The sequence below is a fragment of the Mustela nivalis genome, assembly GCF_964662115.1.
Source record: "Mustela nivalis genome assembly, chromosome: 9".
Taxonomy (NCBI): Eukaryota; Metazoa; Chordata; class Mammalia; order Carnivora; family Mustelidae; genus Mustela; species Mustela nivalis.
In genome coordinates, this window is record NC_139028.1 from 8,885,657 (window position 1) to 8,899,966 (window position 14,310).

At 46.6% G+C, this 14,310-nt stretch overlaps 1 protein-coding gene across 6 annotated transcripts in view; it reads left to right on the forward strand.

The window, feature by feature from the left end:
• DYNC2H1 (dynein cytoplasmic 2 heavy chain 1) overlaps window positions 1–14,310 on the forward strand; it is a 670,805-nt gene that overhangs the window by 398,876 nt on the left and 257,619 nt on the right. For 3 of the 6 annotated variants that reach the window (XM_082683958.1, XM_082683962.1, XM_082683961.1), the window contains exon 1: window positions 10,631–11,403. In XM_082683958.1, the coding sequence (XP_082540084.1) occupies window positions 11,209–11,403 (195 nt within the window). In that variant the 5' untranslated portion in view covers window positions 10,631–11,208. Of the gene's footprint in view, window positions 1–10,630; window positions 11,404–14,310 lie in introns of those variants that run through there. The other 3 variants (XM_082683960.1, XM_082683963.1, XM_082683959.1) reach the window with 2 other exon arrangements.

A 14,310-nucleotide genomic window follows, 5' to 3' on the forward strand; every position in this document is an offset into this window, starting at 1 on the left:
GGGGCGAGGAGAGCTTTCCGGGCTGACGTTCCCGTTACCTTTGACCCTGGAACAGCCCCGGCTGGCGTCGCGAGCCTCTCTCAGCGGCGGGTTTCTGCTTCGGGGCTGTAAGTGTGCTTGCCTTGGGGTTTTCTTCCTAACCTTTTTTCTCCAGCTGATCAGTGTCCGTGCCGCGGGTAGTACCTGCGACCCAGGGAATCTGCGCTCATCGGCGGGTGGGGCGGGTGAAAGTCCTGAGTGGGCTGTTGGCAGTAACGTTTCTGGGAGTCACACCTTACAATAAACAGATTTTCAGCTAAGCACGGGAGTGTTGGTGCTTCTGACGCCCGTGGCATACAAGGGGCGCCTGTCCTTCTGCAAGGGGAGTTGCTGGGGGACATGGTAGTTCTGTTTGTTTTTGGAGGATCTTCTATACTCTTTCCCTGCCAACAGTGCACGAGGGTTCTTTTTCCTCCATCCGTGCCAGAACTTGCTGTCTCATCTTTGACAAAGGCCATTCTAACATTGACGTGGGGTCATAATTCACTGTGGTTTTAATACGCATGTCCCTAATGACTAGTGATATAAAACATCTTTTCATGTACGTGTTGGCCTTTCATATATATTCTTTGGAGAAATGTCTGTTTAGTCCTTTGCCCAATTTTTTAATTGGGTTATTGGTTTCGTGGCTGTTTGTTGAGTTGTACGAGTTCTTTATATGTTTTGGATATTAACACCTTATCAGGCATATGGTTTGCAGTTTTTATCCCCATTCCATAGATTGTCCTTTCACTTTATTTTGCTGTGCACAAGCTTTTGGGTGTGATATCCTCCCACTTACGTTTTATTTTGTTGCTTATGCTTTCAATGTCACAATCGAAAGTCATGAAGACCATGTCAGGGAGTTTTATTCCTGTTTTCCTCTGTGAGCTTCATGACTTCAGGTCTTACAGTTAAGTTGTTAATTCACTTGAGTTAATTTTTTTTTTAATTTTATTTATTTATTTGTCAGAGAGAGAGAGAGAGCACGCACAAGCAGCCAGAGTGGCAGGCAGAGGCTGAGAGAGAAGTAGGCTCCCCGTTGAGCAAGGAGCCCGGTGTAGGACTTGATCCCTGGACCTTGGGATCATGACCTGAGCCGAAGGCAGTGGCTTAACGGACAGAGCCACTCAGTCGCCCCATCTTGAGTTAATTTTTGTGAGTGGTATATGAGCACAGTCCAGTTTCATTCTTTTCCACGTGAATATTCAGTTATCCCAGCACCATTTATTGAAGAGACTGTCTTTTCTCCATTGAGTATTCCCTGAAGAAGAACTCCTCTCACAACAGCTACAGCTGCTTCTTCTAGACCCGAGAAGGAAGAGCCCACCACACCTGGACTTTAGACTGGATAGGATCTCACTTGCATCTGTGGAATTCTCTGGGGGAAAAAAAATGAAACCATGAGTCTATGGATGGTATTCACTCATTAAGTTTATTACTCACACAAAACTTAATGATCGCTTAAACCAGGAACTGTGATGGGCTTAGGGATATAAAAGACAGGCATGACTCCTGTATCCATGAATCTTACAGTCAGCTGGGGGAGTGACATGGGTGCATTTGCGTTTAAGAGAATTTTAGGAACAAAGAATAGGGCCAATAATTTACACTCATCAGTGGCATTAAAGAGATGATTTCCAGAGTGATGGAGTTGGTTTTCTTCACTGTCTTTTGATCTGTACCTACTGCCGCCACTGTACCTCTTTGGTCAACATGGGCCATTCCAGTTACAGAAGGGGCTTCACTGCCCCTGAGCAGTACGTAAGCACTGAGGTATGTGGTTTTCATCTTTTCTTTTGCTAAAACATGGAAAATACATTCATTTCCATCAAGAAGCCACCTACTGTGGAGAAGCAAAATATGACACAGTACTGTGGTTCTTTCTGTGTAGAATTTTGTTAATGAAGATAATGAGAAGGAAGGAGAGGCATGAAGCATTTACCTTAAGCAGAAACTCACATGTTCTCGTTTCAAATCCGAAGATGCTCAGTGACTTCAGTAAGATGTAATCCCTTTATCCTTCATCTTATCCTACTGGAACATAGAAGGATAGAGAAAAAACACAATTAAATACCCATCTAGCACAGCAGGGGACATGGATTCATACCAAGCAGGGCAGTAAGCAAAAGGACAGCCACAGCTCTGCCATCTACTCAGCATCCTAATTACATGCACATCCCTTAGCTTTTGAAGGTTATAGAAGGAAGTGATGAAAAAGGTATTTTAAAAGATTTGCATCTGAACTGAAGCAGCCAAAAATGGGCCCCTAAAATGTGTTAATTTATATATTCTGTACACAATTTATTTTTTCTTAACACCTCTTTAAAATAGGGCATTGGCACTTGCCAGAAAAAGAAGCAACACAAAAAAATAAATTGATTTCTGGGATGCCACATGGAATTTTGGTCCTGGATCTGCATAAATACTCCTTTCCATACATTATTTATTCTCAAAACAACCTTGCAGGCCAACATTTTATAAACTATTTCCACACACATAAAACAGAGAAAGAAAACTTGGAGAACAGTAGAAATGAGATGCTAGAACATCTTTCACACAAGCCCACAATGACTCCTACTGCTCGAGGGAGGTCCCGTAGTGCAGAACTACGGAACATATGCCAGGCGTCCTCCATGCCCTAAAGCAGGGTGCTAAGCACATCGCCTGCATTCTGACTGTGGCCGTGGTTCTCTCTGGGACCCCACACAGAGTAGCCACCATTTGGGGCCACTGCCTTCCATCATGGTGGAGGGGACAGAAAACATGATGAATCCCATGCTGGCTGTTGAACATCCTGCTCTAAGTGACACCACTTCCGTTTCGGTCTTGTGTCTGAGTCCTAACATGAGTCCATCAAGACCTGAATGTATCGTCCTGCAAAGAGAGGCTCCAAATGAAAAGAAGCACAGTCTACAATAATAGGGGGTTGGGATGAGATTGTATTTAGGATCCAGGGAAGAAAGAGTTGACAGTTTTGAAGGGACACTATGAAAGAGCAAACCTCCGGCCTCACAGAGACTCCCTCCGAGTCTGAGCCAAGATGAGCTTCAACTGTTACATATTTTTAAAGTAAAAATGCCAAACCAAGTGTTCTTTTCATGTCGATTTTATAGTCTTATTTCTCCTTGAGGTAATAATGACACTGATCCTTTATATTGGTCATGAGCAAGAATGTGCGGAGAAGAAAAGCACGCAAACATTTTTTTAAAAAACCCTCCCTCGAGCAGTAGGAGTCAGTGTGGGCTTGTGTAAAAGATGTTCTAGAATCTCATTTCTGCTGTTCCCACCACAGGCTAAAAAACGCAGCCAATTCTCAGACAACCTTCCCCTAGTTGTCGCACAGTCTGTCTGCAGCCCCGTCTTCCAACCACACAGGTTCTGGGTAGAACCCACATGCAGGCCCAGCTGCACATCTGTGGGGCAGAGTCCCTTGTTCAGACCTGACTGGATGCTCTGCTCTGAGAGAGCCAGCCACTGAACCCTCCCAAGCACCAGGCTGTGTGCGACAGCAAAGGGAGCTCAGATGAGAATTGTTTGGTGTTCTGGAGGGGTAAGAGGGTACTAAGGAATTCTACAGATCAAGATCCCTTTAACGTTAGAAAAGCTAACTGCTCCTAGAACCTAGATCTAGGTAATAACTTCCTAAAAGCTTTAAGTGACAAAAAGGCACTAAAAGCTCTCTCAGTTCAAAACTGAGGGGAAAAAAGCGGCACAATCTTTCTGCAGAAATCAGATGAAAGGTTCTGACCTTGCCAGAAACTTGGTGTTTTGGAGAGCCTTCAGATAGCCTCGTTTGTTGAGAGAAAGGGGCACATATATGAGGAAGCAGAGATGAATCATTCTGGAGATTTTGTATGGAAAGAGCTGCGGGATTTATAATACGGGAACCAGAAGCACATATATCAGAAAGCCAAGTTTTTGAGGTAAAGAAACCATGCGCCCTGATTAAAAAAAAACACTTTGAGCCTTAAAACAAACAAGCTCTCAGAGCATCCCCAGCAGGATGCCCCGAGGAGCGATCTTTCTGGCTTGCATTTTGCTGGCCCATGAGGAGCCACACTTGAACCTGCATCATGTGGAGATTTCAGTCCCTCTCCTTTCTCCAATAAAGGACTGCCGCAGATAAGCATGCGTTGACTTCGCATCCCCAGCAAGAACAGGAGACACGTGACGAAAGAGTCTTCCATTAGTTTCAGAGACTAAGGTCCTCGGTGGTGTAAAGTTTCACATTTCATACTTGTTAGATACCTGCGGGGACTAAAGGTGCCAAGGTGATACTTGAAAACTTGGGTCTCTTTTCCTTTAAATCTGTCCTGAGTTACCCTCTTGAGTAATTGATGCTACCAATCTTTTGATGCTCTATTCTCATAGCAACAGGGTGTGATGTCACAGGGTTATTTTATCACAGAAGTTATCCCAGAAAAGATGCTGAGCTGAGAAGCAGAAAGCTGTGGCTGAATTGCCTGTTCTCAGCTATCACTTCACATAAATAAAAATGGAAATAGAAAATAAGAGACTCCTACTAACAGTTCATGTGAACATTTTTATTAGGAGTTGCCATGGTACGAAGCTTTCCTTTCAGCACTTTGTATCAGTGGTTACGTATTTTTTTAAAATAGTATTGTAAGATGTTCTGTTACAAGTCTCAGCAGGACTGTCTCCTGCAAATAAAGGTAGGCTAGGTCAGGCACACGGTCAAGAAAGCCGCATTAAAGCATTTAAAATCAGCATCATTACAGAGGAAAATATTACCTATTACTATCTTGGGAGTTTTATTTATTTATTTATTTATTTATTTATTTATTTATTTATTTGACAGAGATCACAAGTAGGCAGAGAGGCAGGCGCAGAGAGAGGAGGAAGCAGGCTCCCCGCTGAGCAGAGAGCCCGATGTGGGGCTCGATCCCAGGACCCTGGGATCATGACCTGAGCCGAAGGCAGAGGCTTAACCCACTGAGCCACCCAGGCGCCCCGGGAGTTTTTTTTATAGTAAGAACCTTAAAACAGTAGTTTTCATTAGCATACTTGATCACACTGAAAGGCAAAATTACAGGGACTGGCTCTGTTTATCAGACAAATGATTATCACTTGTGACTGGTGTAGGAAAGACAGCATTCCATAAAGCCATCCCAAACTTGCTTGGTCACGTAAATTCGTGGAGTGTCCTTGGTGCGAGACAGGGTGGGTACGTCTGCAGGGCTCCATTCGGCCACAGTGACAAAGAAGGCAAGAGCTCAGTTGTTGAAGACATGGGCTTGCTTGCTGGCGTTCCACCTTGGTCCAGGGTCAGCTGGGGGCTCTGTTCTTTGTCATTCGAACAGCCACTATCTAGAACTGTGCTCATGACTGTGGCAGAAGAAAGAAATGGGGGAGGTTATTTTGTGTGGCCCAAGCAGTATTTTTTCTCTTAACTAGAAAGATGTCTGGAAGGTGTGGTCTTCATCTGGATGGCTCTCAAACTTCTGCTCTCTCTCCTTTCGTGCACAAGGCCCAGCTGCCCTTACCTGGCCCCAATGGTAGATGTGACCCTGCAACTTGCTTGGCTAATACAACGTGAATAGAATTGACGGGAGAAGTTTCCAGAGCCCATGAGTGCTCTGCTACATGGTTTCTCCCTCAATACCAAGAAGATATTTGTCAGTTAAGCCTGCATATAAGCAAATATAAACCAAAGCTCAATAAATGTAAACAATGTTTGCCAGGAAATATAAAAACATCACAAAACTACACTTAAAAAAATTCTCCCCTGGCGCCTGGTTGGCTCAGTAGGTTAAGCATCTGCCTTCAGCTCAGCTTGTGATCCCAGGGTCCTGGGATTGAGTCCCACACTGGGCTCCTTGCTCAGCTGGGGAGTATGTGTCTGTCTGTCTCTGTGTCCCCCACCCCCTGTTCATGTACATGCACTCTCTCTCTCTCAAATAAATAAATAAAATCTTTAAAAAAAATTCTCCCAAGACCAGTGTACTTTTCATCTTAAAATAAGTGCGGGGTACTGTGTCTGCCATACCTCCCATACTTCTTGCCGTTAATGTTTAAAATGAAAAACACCAGCACTCAAATAAATAGTATTTAAAATTTGACAGAAGATTCAAAATATTAAAATTATTTAATGATAATGTCTTTATTTTTTTAATAATAAAACACAAGTATTGTCTGCAAGGAACTCCACCATTTTTGCTCTCCTCTAATGTCTGTTTCTGGTTCTCTTTGTGAGAAATCATCACATTTCTGGCCTCTTACCCCTCTCCTGTACTCTGCCCAGGATTCCTGTTGGTGGGGGGGGCAGGAGGGGCATAGAAGTGCAGACCAAAGAATTAACTTTGGCTGTGTGTTACAAACACACAATAACTCCCTCGCTTACACAGCTCCTTCCTCTTGCTCCACAATTTTCAGTGCAATTGACTATGGAGGAAAGGGCTTCCTGTGTCCCAGCAGGGATGGTTGGCGACCACTCACTGACTTATCAACAGTGGAAGAAAGAGTTCCTTTGGTCTTAGTGGCGTAAATATATGTAAGCATTAAATGTCTCATTAGGATGTCCGTAACTGTAATCCCCAAGTGCCATGCCCTAGGTAAATCACAGCTTTGGTAAGCCTGTAGAAGGGGTTCTGAAAACACCCATCATGCATGGCCCCCCACTAAGAAGAGTTAACTAGAGGGTTACTGCTGTACTATCAACAGTTCTACAACAGTCCTGTGGCATGTTTTTCTTTAAACTGAGTCAGTGTAAGGAGCATATTTAATAAGGGGAACAATTTTTATAACTAGCATCGTAATGTAAGTTGGCCCAATCTTTGTCAAACATAATGGATCAAACAGAAAAACATTTTTCCTCACATAGAACAGATGTGGATCTGTTAGAGATCAACTGAAACAATGGATCCCTGCAGACATGGAAGATCTTTTTGTGGGTTGGGAGGTCCCAGTGTCTTCACAACCTAAGACATTTTCACTGATAGTGCAAGAGCACTGGTGTGTGTGGTAGGCAGAATTCTCAACCGGTGTGAGGCTTCCGCATACCTCTAACTTGGAGCGGGGGGAGGGGCGTGACACCTGTGAAAGGGATGGGTGATCACTCCCATGCTGAATTTACTACTCAGCTTACTTTGACTTAATAAAGGAGGTTATCCACTGGGTCTGGTTGAATCAGGTGAACCCTGAGAGGGAATAAGGCCTTTCCTGTTGTAAGAGGTTGGAGACACAAGGTCGAGTTGGTGTGTGGGTGCTACAGAGAGAGGTGAGGAACGTGGGGGCCTTGACCTACTCACGGTCACTGCAGTTGACTGCCAGCAAAGTAGCAGGGACTGCAGTCTTATACCTGCAAGGAATTTAATTCTGCCTCCACAATGGGAGCTGGGAAGAGAAGCCTAAGCTCCCAATGACTCAGCCTGGCCAGCATCTTGATCTAAGTCCCATGAGACCCTCAGTGGACAATCAGGCATGTGGTTTCCCACAACCAGGCTGATGGTTCCACATTTGTAGCACTCTGTGTGGAATAATGGCACAGATCCAGGCTAGGACACAACACTGTTCCAGTAGTCACCTGTTCTTCACCTCCGTGAGCCACAAGAGAGTGTCCTTCTTACAGGAGTAGAGACTATCGACTTCCTCAATCCCAGAGCTGGAGGCACGTGGGCCACATGCAGAGGCACAGTGGCTGCCTTCCGGAAAGGACCGGCCACTGGAGTCATGGTCTGCACCAGCAGCTTATGTCGTGCAAGACCACGCTTACCCGAAGAGTGACAAAAACTACGATTATGCAGATGGGATATGTGGCAAATGTTTTTCCCAGAAATGAATGAAATAAGGCTATCATTTCAGGGAAAACATCTGACACCATTGGTTGCCAGTCCTGCATGCAAGAAATAGAATTTTGGAAAATTTAAGTTTTCTGATGTAAGCTTGACCACCTCTTCAGACATAAAAACTTATAAAATCGGATGTGATTTTTAAAATATTGCATAATGACATGTATTCACATTTGGAAGATCCTCATAGCTCAGTGAACCAGTATTTTTCAAAGGACCAATAACATGATGTTACAAAACTGCGTGGGTCAAAGATCCATTCAGCATGCATGATAATCAATGGTTTTTAATGTAGCTGAGTGTGAAATGTTGAATCACTGATACGGTTCCAGATTTCTAAACCGCAACTAGCCTTTAAGAAACTACCACTTGTGGAATGTTAGTAACAATGAACAACATTCACAATGATCTGAAAAAGCTGTTAAAGTTCTTTCCCATTTTCGAACTACACGTCTATGTGAGGGCAGGTTTTTCCTGGTACTTCAGTGGGTCAGCTTATTGTAAGAGATAGCATGAAGAGGCAGAGAGAGGGTCTAGCTGTCTCCTACTAAGGCATAAAGAGATTAAAAAAAAAAATGTAAGACAATGCCAGTCTTTTGACCAAATTTATGTTTGTGTGGGGAATTATATTTTTAAAAATATTTTATTTATTTAGAGAGGGAGTGAGAGCATAAGGTGGGGGAGGGGCAGAGGAGAAGGGAGAGGGACAATAGGACTGTTTGCTGAGATGGAACCAGACATGGGGCTTGATCTCATGACCCCAAGATCAAGACCTGAGCAGAAACCAAGAGTTGACACTTAACAGTTAACTGAGCCACCCAGGAGCCTAGGAATAATTATCTTTATAAAAGCATGTCGTTTATGTTACTAAGTCATGGACTTCTTATTTTTAAATAGATGAATAAATATGTTTAAGGAAGTCTCAGTTTTCATGACTGTTACAGTAACTATTGATAGAAATAATGCACAAAAAATCTTTTTGGTATCTGCAATAGTTTTTTAAAGTATAAAGACCTGACACTAAAATGTTTGAGATATGCCAATATTGATCAAAATCAGGAAAGTTTGGCTCAGAAAGGCTTTGTCCCTTGTTCTTCAGCTTACATTTCCTATTTTCTTTTTTTTTTTTTTAAAGGTTTTATTTATTTATTTGACAGACAGAGATCACAAGTAGGCAGAGAGAGAGAGAGCGAGAGAGGAGGAAGCAGGCTCCCGCTGAGCAGAGAGCCCGATGCGGGGCTCGATCCCAGAACCCTGGGATCATGACCGGAGCCGAAGGCAGAGGCTTTAACCCGCTGAGCCACCCAGGCGCCCCTACATTTCCTATTTTCATGCCACCTGCTAGCCCACTACTAAACCAACGTCGTACATTCAATTAAACAAAACAAACAGCACCCTACTGCTGATATAAATTGCTCTGTTGGTGGCTTAACTCACTATAAAAAGCAGACCCACATACATATGCGCAAAATGGTCCAAACACATAAAGGTTATTTCTTGCTTAACAGCTGCTGGTCCTGCTCCTTACTGAGCAAGGAGCCCTGCGACCTACACATTTATGGTTTTGTCATCTCTTGTTTTATATCCAGCTGGCAAAAGATGAAGGTTCACTCACTGCTTTCAAACCCTGGCTTGTAAGTGGCACACATTACTTCTGCTCACATCCTATGGGTAAGAATGAGTTAATGGCCACAACTGGAAAGTAGCCACTACTTAGCCATGGAAGGAGAGAAGGGATATTAGGGGGCGGCTGGCTGGCCTCCACTGTGATGTAGAGCCTGGAGATCTATCTGGGTAGCAGTCTTCGTTCTACAACTAATCATCTGCGTATACGTTAGTTATATCTGAGATTCCTTCTGATTTATTGAAGCTTCATGAGTACAGAGAACTAATTGGTCTTTGGTCCACTCTATGGCTAATTTTTGGTACACAGCAGTGACATACGAAATTCCTACCCTCATTGGGCTTACATGTCAACTGGAGTTTCTATGATTCTTGATGTCTGGGTTACACTATATCTGAATAGTCAAATGCTTTCTCTTGTGGAAGTCTAAAGCCCAACAAAAATTCCTACAATTTCCCGGGAGGATGACATTCCCTACATCCCATCTGCTTCCCAGACTCATGTTCCTACCTGCCTTCATACCTACCACATTGCCATGGATGCTGAATGCAACCATTTCACGCATTTCCATAGGAATGGCTCACCTAGACCAAGCATTTGTGAGTACAGGCGGCTTTCCTGAAGACCACGTGAAGGGTCATAATGTCCGTTGCAGAGCAAAAATCCCTGTGTCCATATTTAGCCATCTTTGCTTCCAAAATCTGTCTTAGCTACCTAGTCATCTCGGGCTCCTGTTTGGATTTGTTTCCCATCCAGCGGCCAGCAACCCAATTCATGGACTCCTCGCTCCCACTTCGAGGATTATTTCTTGAGAATTTGAATTCCTTTCCCTGTATAATTCACAGCGTCCCACTTTCTTTAGTTCCCATTCCCAAATCCTACTTAAGATGCTCAGAAGATAAAAGACCCTCTTTCCAATTATAAAAAAATATAGTTTTACGAGGAAGTTGTGAAAATTGAATGCAAATTAATTTGTATTAATTAATTCGAGTTCCTCGGGATGAGGGCTCTAACCGGAGGCCAGATGACGCCCGACCAGACCACAAAGTGATTTAAGGGCAGGGCGCACTCCAAGGGCTGCCCAGGGCCGGGCCTAGCCCAGGGCCGGGCCCACAGCAGCGCGCAGCCACGCGGGGTGGTTCTGAGTCCCGACGCGCGAGCGCTGAGCGCGGGGCCGCGGTGTGCAGGGAGACCCCGGCCCGGCCCCGCCGCTGCTCCGTCCGTACGGGGAGCGGGCGCAGGCCGGCTCGGTTCCCGAGCGAGCGAGCGGCAGCCGTGGGCTCGGGCATCCCGCACAGGCTGCTGTCGCGCAGCGGCCGAGATGGAAGACCGGTGGCCGCGGTTTTTCGGGAACCGCAGCGGAGCACAGGGCGAAGGTGCCGGATGAGGCAGCGCAGCTAGCAGCGCGGGAGGAAGACGCGGGGTCACGCCCCCCCGCCCCCGCCGCTCTCCCTCGGCCTCTTCCCAGGACCTCCGCCGCCCCCCGCCGGCCGCCCCGAGAAGTCCGCGCGGGGAACACGCGGCACGCGGCGACCTCACGTGCACGCGTCCGGAGCCCTCCAAGCCCGGAGCCTCCGGGCGCCTCCGCGGGCCGTGCGTGCGCGTGCCCGAGCGCTGACGCCCACGCCGCGCGCACGGCCGCGCCGACGTCGCGCTCCGTCGCCATAGCGACTGGCCCTGGCAACCGCGAAGCCTGCGGGCCGGCGGGCGGGCTGCGGTGCGGGTGCGGGCCGGCTGGCTGCGGGGGCAGGCGCCATGGCGGGCGCAGGCAGGGACGTGCGGAAGGTCTTCATCTTCACCACGACGCAGAATTACTTCGGGCTGGCGTCGGAGCCCTGCGACCCGCCGCTCGCGTGCAGCGGCCCCGAGATCAACAACTTCCTGGACGACGGCAACCAGATGCTCCTGCGGGCGCAGCGCTCGGACGCCGGCGTCTCCTTCTCCAATGCGGTACGGCCCCCGCGCTCGGCACGCCCTGGAACGGGCCCTGCTCACGTCCTCTCGGGGACCGCCCCCCGCTCTGGCTCGGGCTCCCTCCCCCGGGACCCCCGCGGCCTACCCCCGAAGAGGGCCCTGCTCAGCCCTTATCAGGGAACCCCACTCAGGCTCCCCTCTGAGCGGGACCCGCTTCAGTCCCCCATCAACCTGCCTCCTGGACACCCCCGCCCCCACCGAGCCCTCCCCCCGACCTTCCCCTTCTTGGGTCTTCTCCTTCGGGGGTCCTCCCTCCTCTCCCCCAGTCCCCCCAACCCCGCAGCCAGGTCTTCCCCCACGCTGTGCTGAGCTGCACTCGCGCACCTGAGCAGACACCTCTGCGCTCTCCTAGTTTTGCTTTGTTCTTAAACGCTACACGTGTGTTAACAGTTAAAAAGAAATCACCTGTGTTACTTACGGGAAAAGTTGTTTTTCTCCTCCCTCTTGAGGTTCTTTGAGGCACATTGTAGTGTATCTTTTTGGGGGTATGCGCTGAGCTTAAATGGACTCGAGGGAAAGGTTGCTTAAGAGTTCATATCTTTAAGGAAATAGTAGAATTCAAAGTTTGAATTCTCTTTTTTTTTTTTTTTTTTTTTTTGAGTGGCAGTATGTGATTGACTCACTGACCGTCGGCGCTGCTGCAGTCCCGGCTCAGATAAGGAACCTGAGGGTGGTACTCTGAAGGATGGTGTCAGGCATTGCAGGGTTCAGTAAAAGAAGGAAAGACCTATTGTAAAACCTCTTCCTCTCCTGTTTGCCCATATCTGAAGGTCCAGGAGAGGCTTCCCACAGCAAACCTGGAGAGCAGTTTTGTTCCATGATTGAGTCATTCACCAGGAATCTGTAGTCTTGGATGTAATTCGATGCTTTTCAATAAACTTTGATTTTGAACTCTACATATTCAGGGCACTTTGCTGGGCTCCACAGGTCTAGAAGACACTCTTCAGGCACTGCTTTACGGCCTCGATGCGCATGGGCTCATTCAGCATTCACAGCAACACTTTAAAGCGGGATTGTCTTCATTTCCATTTTACGGCAAAAGAAGGAAATGAGGCACAAATGTTCCATCCCAGGTGGTAACCACTCCACTGCTCTAAGTGGTGGTAGAATTCAGAATGGAAGTCTCTGCCTCTGCCTTCCAGAGCCTCCCTCCAGGGGCCTGAGGTGACGGGCACCACTCAACAACTTCAGGGTACACTGTTGGAAGTGCCATGGAAAGTTTAAGGAGAGTGTGGTCCAGGGAAAACACGAAGAGGAAGGGTTTGGATTGCTGAAAATGTATCTTGGGTTGGATACTGAAAATTGAAGTGATAACTTTTTTTTTTTTTTTAAAGATTTTATTTATTTATTTGACAGAGAGAAATCACAAGTAGTCGGAGAGGCAGGCAGAGAGAGAGAGAGGGAAGCAGGTTCCCCGCTGAGCAGAGAGCCCGATGCGGGACTCGATCCCAGGACCCTGAGATCATGACCTGAGCCGAAGGCAGCGGCTTAACCCACTGAGCCACCCAGGCGCCCCAACTTTTTTTTTTTTAAGATTTATTTATTTATTTATTAAAGAGCGAGAACCCAAGAATGGGGTGAAGGCCAGAGGGAGAAGCAAATTCCACACTGAGCAAGGAGCTTGTTGTGGGGCTCGATCCCAGAACCCCAGGATCATGACCTGGACCCATGCAGATGCTTAACTGACATTTCAGGTGCCCTGAAGCGCTCTTTCAGGTTAATGCAGTTTAGGCTAGAGCCCAGCAATATATTTTATATTTAGTCATACAGCACACTACAGACTTCCAGTTATGTTTGAAATGTTTTGTTGTGTCTTATGTTTCACTGTAGATGTCTGACTGTTAGCATGATATGAGAAGTTAATAAATATTGAGTACTTAGGATGGGCCTGGCACTGTACAGGATGCTTGGAATAAAGCCTTGAAAACGGCAGAATTTGTCTTCAAGGAGTAGCATTGTAGTGCACAAAGGCAGGGTAAACATGTACACGCAGATACATAAATGTAACATAATTTGGGGCATTGATAAGTGCGGTTAAGATCAAAATAGAAGGGCGCCTGGATGGCTCAGTCGGTTAAGTGTCTGCCTTTGGGTCAGGTCATGATCCACGGGGTCCTGGTGCTATGGTGGGCTCCCTGCACCATGGGGAGTCTGCTTCTCCCTCTCCCTTTGCTGCTCCCCCTGCTTGTGTACTGTCTGTCTGTCTCTCTCTTGCTCGCTTAAATAAAAATCTTAAAAAAAAAAAAGATCAAAATAGAGTAGTGTTGAAGTACTGATGGGGGAGGGATGGGGAACTGTGTTAAAATGGAGGGGGAAGGGCTACCTGTCAGGGTTAGTGAGCTTTGAAGTGAGATTTCCATGATAAGCTGTAGGCAGACAGAAGATTTAGAGGAAGCATGTTCTAAGCAAAAGATAAGTACCAAGGCCCTCTTCATTTTTTAAAAAAACTGTTTTTGCTCTTGGGCTGTGCAAACACAGGCAGCAGGCTGTGGTAGGCTGGTGCCTGATGGATCCCAGTAGGTGAGAGAATTATTTTGCAACCTCAAAAAAGAAATTTTTTTGTGCTTTGAATTAAGAGCTAGCCAAATTTCCTCAGTTAAGGGAAAATCACAGTTGCCACTGGTAGGGAAACTGGCAGGAAAGGCAGTGAGGGGTGCTGTTTCAGTTTTCCTCTTCTTGGGAATGAAGAGCAGCGGTAGCCCACTGCCGCTGGCTAGGACAAAGCTCATGATCCACTGTGGCTGATGGCCGGGGGCTTGGCCAGTGACTGCGGGTATTGTTTTCAAAGTTTGGTGATAAAATATATATTCTCTGAATTTCCTTTCTTTAGATAGGTGGGAGAAAGAGAGTACTGGGGTATGTACAGTTTAATGACTAAAGAGT